A 6,355-nucleotide genomic window follows, 5' to 3' on the forward strand; every position below is an offset into this window, starting at 1 on the left:
TTAATGTTTTATTTATTTCTAGGAGAGAGAGAGAGAGACAGTGTGAGCAGGGGAGGGTCAGAGAGAGAGGGAGTCACAGACTGAAACAGGCTCCAGGCTCTGAGCTGGCAGTCAGCACAGAGCCCGACGCAGAGCCCGAACCCATGAACCGCGAGATCATGACCTAAGCGAAAGTCGGACGCTTAACCGACTAAGCCACCCAGGCGCCCCAATATTTAGTCATTTTTGAAAGACAGAATGTGAATAGGGGAGAGGCAGAGGGAGGGGAACAGAGGATCCAAAGCAGGCTCCTCGCTGACAGCAACAAGCCCGATGAGGGACTCAAACTCATAAACTGTGAGATCATGACCTGAGCTGAAGCTGGACATTTCAAACGACTGAGGCACCCAGGCACCCCTGTGTTTGCATATTTAGCGAAGTGGCCCTTGGGTAAATCAGCACAGACCCTTGCTGCAGGCTGAACACCCTCCTTCTGCCTCCTCCTCTTACCTGTCCCAGTGGCTGCACAGGCACAGATATCCTTTCCCAGCAGGCCCACGGGTATGCATGCCTTCTGGATGGGGGTGGGCTGCTTGAAGCCCATGGCTGTAATGGCCTGAAGAAAAAAGACAGGGTCAGACAGGAGGGAGAGGAGTCGTCTCAGCATGAAACAAGCAGGTGGTAACTGCTTCAATTCTTCCTACTGGTCATTTGTTCCACATTCACCAAGTACCTGCTGTGTGGGAGACCCATTCTATGCATGGAGGATATGGCAGGAAACAAAAGAAATAAAAATCCTACCCTTGGCAATCTTAGAATCTGGTTGAATAAAAAAGATCAAAAAGGAACACGTGCTGTATGGAGATAAACTCTATGGAGAAAACTACAGCAGTCAAGGGGGCTCGGGAGGAGGAGTTTACAGTAGGGCCAGGGAAAGTCTCACTGAGCAGAGGACACTGAGTAGAGCCCTGAAAGAGGTGAGGAGCACCCCGAAAGATTACTGGAAGAATCTTCCAGGCAAAGAGAGGAGTAAGTGCCAAGACCCTGAGGAAGATGACGCCTAACCTGTTTGAGGGCCAATGAGTACTAGGAGACGTCTCCAGGAGGCCAGAGGGGCTGGGCCTTGCAGGCCAAGATGGAACTTTTGTTTAAGAGGGTTCTCTGGCAGCTGTGTGGACAAAGGAATTCAGGGAGGCAAAGAGCCCAGCTTAGGGCTGGGAGCCTAGTTAAGGGGTGACTACAATAATCCCATGGTTGCCAAAAGAAGCCAGTACCTTCAGAAGAGGGCGAGAAAGGTTCATGTCCTGGAAAGAGAGGTTTTCATCGTACTGGGAGGCATCTTCAAAAAATCCTCCTGCTTCCTACACCAGGAAATCAAAAGACAAGACGGACCAAGAATTCAGCAAAATGGGCCCAAGAAAACTAACTGGCCTTAAAAATCCAGTCAGCTTGCAAAAGTAAGCTGCACGCTGTTTTCCACACCCATACTCACCTGTCCTTTCTTCTTCTTCTTCCGCTCCTTTACTTTGAGTGTATCTGTGGAGAAAAACGGAGCTGACAATCAGGGCTTGTGTGTACTGAGCATGCACAATCGGCTAGATGCTGTCCTAAGTGCTTTATGTGGATACCTCACTGACTCTACCTCACAGCCTGAGGGAGCTATTGTCATTAGCCTCGGTTCACAGATGAGGACACCGCGCAGCAAACTGGGCAAGTTCCAAAGACCACCATGCTGTATTATCATACTTTAGCACTCGTTTCTGCAAGAAATAATTACGGAGCACCCCCTCATGGCTGGGCCCATCTGAGGTGGGATGTGGGGGACCTACCAGCAGCTGTGTGGGGCTGGGGATGGGGAAAAAGGTACAGTCTGCCTGCAAAGTACAACAACTGTAACAAAATCCCAAGAAAAAAGAGAAGCTAGAAGGAGGTCAACAAGGAGACCTTAAATGGAACTGTGCAGAAGAACGTAGGAAATCCTTCAAAGGAAAGACAGACCCTTTCCAACTTCCTGTCCCTGCTTCTGACATCGCCTGTGTAGCATCTACCTGCTTTGGTGAGGATGTTCTCATCAGCTGACGAGTAATCAGTCTCTGAGTCTTCATCTTCTGAGCCTTCCTCATCTTTCCCTTCAAAGTCTTCCTGCTCCTCTGGTTCAGAGCCCTCCTTTGCTTCCTTCTCCTTCTCTGACTTCCCAGACTTCGCTTCTTTATCCTAGAAAAAATGTTTAGTAAAGCAAGGCAACTACAAAGCTTCAGGAAATCCAGAACCTCTGAAGAGCAATCTTATGCTCTCCAGCCTGGGCATAACTCTATGTGGATTCTTCAGGAATTTAACAACAGACACAGAAGCCTGTCTGCACCAGCCGCATTCCAGTTCAGGCTTAAAGAAAAACAATAGGGTCCCGTTGAGGGTAAAGCCCAGGGCTTAACTACCCAGAGAAGTACCTGCTTTGCTTTCTCACCTCTGTTTTCCTTTTCTTGCGAACTTTCTCAATCTTCTCATCTAATGTAGTGGCTGCCCTCTGCTGATAAAAATAGACGAAAAAGAAACACAGTTATTGTAAAGAGACAAAGCAAGGTTTCTCTGAGGGTTGACTCTCAAATGTTAAGAAAAGTCTTGTCTGTCCTTGGACAGATTAATCAATCTGCAGATTATTCACAACAAGAACAACAACAAACTTAACAGCCAACTATGAAAAATCTTGACCTAGAACCAAGAACATCCACAGTTCAGAAAGTGTTTACTATTTAGAACAATATAATTACAAAGAGATGTCATATTTAGATCTGAATGCTACTTAGAAAAATCCTTCCCCATGCCAACCAGACAGAATTTGTGATTTTTTTCCCCTTCTCAGTATGTTTTCAAAGAATGCCTTTCTAATGAAGGAAATAAGATATTTCTGAAAGTTTATTTATTTTTAATTTTTTTAATTTATTTCTGAGAGAGAGAGAGAGACAGCATGAGCAGGGGAGGGTCGTAGAGAGAGGGAGACACAGAATCTGAAACAGGCTTCAGGCTCTGAGCTGGCTGTCAGCAGAGCCCGACGTGGGGCTCGAACCCACCAACCATGAGATCATGACCTGAGCCGAAGTCGGACTCTTAACCGACTGAGCCACCCAGGCGCCCCGATGTTTCTGAAACTTTAAAACATCATCTATAGATCGATTAATGTGTTTGTAACGAATCTGTAATATACCGATTTTGCAACAATTTTACACTTTGGTTTTAATCAAAACTGTGGGTTATCTGTGACCACTTCTCCCCACCCCACATATTTACTTCCAAGAGTTCTAGTATCTGCTGAATGTAAGCAGGTGGCAAAAGGCAGTGAGGTCCGGGTTAGACCCCAAAACCTACTGTCCAACTCTAACAGCCCAGGGCCTGAAACTGCCTATCTCCGTCAGTTCTCACCTTCTTCTTGAGCTGGCTCATCACATCAGCCATGGCCCAGCTGCCATCGTACGCCCCCTCCTTCTCAGTGAAAACAAAGTCAGGGTTGAAATCAGCACTACGGTTCTTCCGCAAGGCTTTCTGCTTTCTGCCCAGCACAACGGGCCCCTGGGAAGAGGGAGAAACAGGGTGAGTCTGGTGCTGAGATGGAAGAGCATAGAACAGGAACCTACAATTGTCGTGGGAGATTTTAACACAGTTTTCTCAGTAACTGACAGGTAATGGAGACAAAAAATAAGTGTCTGTAGAAAATCTGAAGAGCACAATTAATAAGCTTCATTCGAGGGAACATGGAGAGAACACTGCACCTAACATCAGAGAATGCATATTCCGAACAAACATGGAATAGGTGCAAAACCAGATCACATAGGAGGCCTTTAAGCAAATCTTCAAAGTTTCAAAAAATCAATATTACACAGATTCTTTTCTCTCGCCGCAATTCAATTAAGTTTAGAAATCAATAACAAGGGGCGCTTGAATGGCTCAGTGGGTTTAGCATCCAACTCTTGCTTTTGGCTCATGTCATGACCCCACAGTCATGGGATTAAGTCCCGCATCTGTCTCTGCCCTGAGCGTGGAGACTTTTTAAGATTCTCTCTCCCCCTCTACCTCTCTCTCTCTAATAATTATTTTTGAAAAATAACAAAAAACCCATACATGTGAAAACTGGAAAGGGAGGAACACCGGCTGAACTATGGCTTCCAAGAACTAAAAAGTGCTACGCTGACTTTTTTTCCTTACTTGAGTTAAACAATTTCATGAGAACTCTCATGCTAAACCTTATTAGCAGTAATGATTGCATATCTTTTCTCAGTTACTTAGTTTAACTATCAATAGCTATGTAGCACTTCATATATCAATTTTTGCATTATCATTTGCCATATTTGCCACAGTCCTTTTTTATCATAACTTTACATTCAAGAAATAAAAAGATTCTAGAGGCGCCTGGGTGGCTTAGTCGGTTAAGCGTCCGACTTTCGTTTAGGTCATGATCTCACGGTTCGTGGGTTCGAGCCCCGCGTCGGGCTCTGTGCTGACTGCCAGCTCAGAGCCTGGAGCCTGTTTCAGTCTGTGACTCCCTCTCTCTCTGACCCTCCCCTGCTCACGCTCTCTCTCTCTCTCTCTCTCTCTCTCTCCTAGAAATAAATAAAACATTAAAAAAAAAAAGAAATAAAAAGATTCTAGCTGCGAAGCAGACAATACCCTGGGGAAGAGGGGTGTAGAAGGTGTTCAGAGAAAGGGCTGGAGACCAGGCATGTTAGGATGCTGGGTCCCCAGGCACAAGATCTCAACGGCCTGGACTAGGGTGGGAGCACTGTAGTTAGAGAAACCGGGAGAAGCTAAAGAGAGATTCCTGAGCCAACCAGCACAAGCCTGGAGGAGAGTGAGAAGGAACCTGTCAAGGATGACACCCAGGTTTCTGGCTTGAGATGGAGCAGGTTGGTAAGGTGCGGGAGACCTGAGTTCAGCTTTGATGCTAAATTTGTTGAGGGCCCCGAACACTCAAGTGGACGTGTCTGTAGGCAGATGAGGCCACCGTGGAGCAAACACCCGGGCTGGATCTTTGAAGGGTGAGCACCTTTTACATATCACTGTTCCCCTTTTAACTGCCATAGTGCTTAATGTCTGTAACCCTCCCACCCAACATGAGCTTCAGGAGAATGGTGTCCTTGCCCATCTTGTTCACTGCTGTGCCCCCGAACGCTTGACACTAGGTGTAGCAGCACATGTAAGTGTTCAAAACTACTGGCTTAATGAACGAATCCCTGCTCAGGAATCAGGCCTGGCCTCGCCCCTTGGATCTCTACTACACAGGGCGTGGGTTCAACATCAGTTCAGTGATGGATATTGAGTTCAGCAAAACGACGCAGCACGCTACAGGCATCGGAGGGAGGTGATGAAAAGTTAGTGGCAAGCACATTGAGGAAGACCTTGGGGCCCCCTTCTGGGGTCACTTGCCGGCCTGGCAGGCGGACGTTGAGGAGTTGAGGGCAGGGGCCGAAGAAACACGGACAAGCGAAGCAGTCCCAGAAATATGAGTGCGCTCCGCGGCGCCCCCAACCCCGATCGGGCCATACCTCCTCCTCCTCGTCCGCGGAGTCAGACTCCGGCTCCACCGGCACCTCGTCATCTTCGCCTATGGTCCCGACTAAACCCAGCTCCGCCAGCATGCTGCCGCAGCACCACTTCCGGAAACCAGCTCGCGCGCAGACCAGCCCTTACTTGCCAAAGACCTCCTCGACGCCGCTGCGCATGTGCCAACGTCACTTCCGGCTGGGGGCAGGTTCCGCGGCGCTCCCTCCCCCGAGCGCGCAGTGCGCACGCGGCGATCTGGGAGGCGCCTTCGGCGGACGGAGTTGCGCGCCGGGCGGGGCGGGGCTTCGGTGAATCCCTTTGTCTTGGTTCGCCGGCTGCAGTGTGCGCCGTGCGAGGTGGGTTCGCCGGCCGAGTTCTGTCCGGGTATCTATGGACAGTTGCGGCAATAAGTACGAAAGTACGATACGTGCTTAGCGAGGAATGCCACTGCCTAGTGGAGTTACGTGTTTCTATTTTCTTCTTAGCTTTTTTTCCCACAATAACGTTTATTTTCATAAAGAAAGTTAAAAAGAATGGCTAACGCTTATTTTCTTAAATTTTTAACGTTTTTTATTTTTTTCAGAGACTGAGACAGAGGGCGAGCAGGGGAGGGGCAGAGAGAGAGAGGGGACAGACTCTAAAGCAGGCTCCAGGATCTGAGCTGTCATCACACAGCTGGGCTCAGGGCTGGAACCTGATGTGAAGTCGGACTTGGCCCCCCGGGCGCCCCAGATAGCTAACGCTTACATAAGTCACGGTGTGCCGAGAACTGATTAGAACTGATTACAGTACTTGCACGTGCATTAACTAATTTAATCCTCATAGCAGCCTAGCAGAAAGTACC

General features: G+C 48.3%; 1 protein-coding gene across 2 annotated transcripts in view; it reads right to left on the reverse strand.

Annotated features, from left to right (window-relative positions):
* The window catches only part of DDX27 (DEAD-box helicase 27), a 21,354-nt gene extending 15,715 nt beyond the window's left edge, over positions 1-5,639 (reverse strand). The window contains exons 1-7 of one of the 2 annotated variants that reach the window (XM_039230013.1): positions 5,514-5,639; positions 3,397-3,543; positions 2,444-2,503; positions 2,028-2,193; positions 1,472-1,515; positions 1,254-1,340; positions 490-595 (exon numbers count right to left, since the gene is read on the reverse strand). In XM_039230013.1, coding sequence (XP_039085944.1) covers positions 490-595; positions 1,254-1,340; positions 1,472-1,515; positions 2,028-2,193; positions 2,444-2,503; positions 3,397-3,543; positions 5,514-5,606 — 703 coding nt within the window. In that variant the 5' untranslated portion in view covers positions 5,607-5,639. Of the gene's footprint in view, positions 1-489; positions 596-1,253; positions 1,341-1,471; positions 1,516-2,027; positions 2,194-2,443; positions 2,507-3,396; positions 3,544-5,513 lie in introns of both variants that reach the window. The other variant, XM_039230012.1, reaches the window with a different exon arrangement.
* Between the last annotated feature and the right edge of the window lie 716 nt (positions 5,640-6,355).

This window comes from Hyaena hyaena, unplaced genomic scaffold, assembly GCF_003009895.1.
Source record: "Hyaena hyaena isolate Hyena2069 unplaced genomic scaffold, ASM300989v1 scaffold_42, whole genome shotgun sequence".
Taxonomy (NCBI): Eukaryota; Metazoa; Chordata; class Mammalia; order Carnivora; family Hyaenidae; genus Hyaena; species Hyaena hyaena.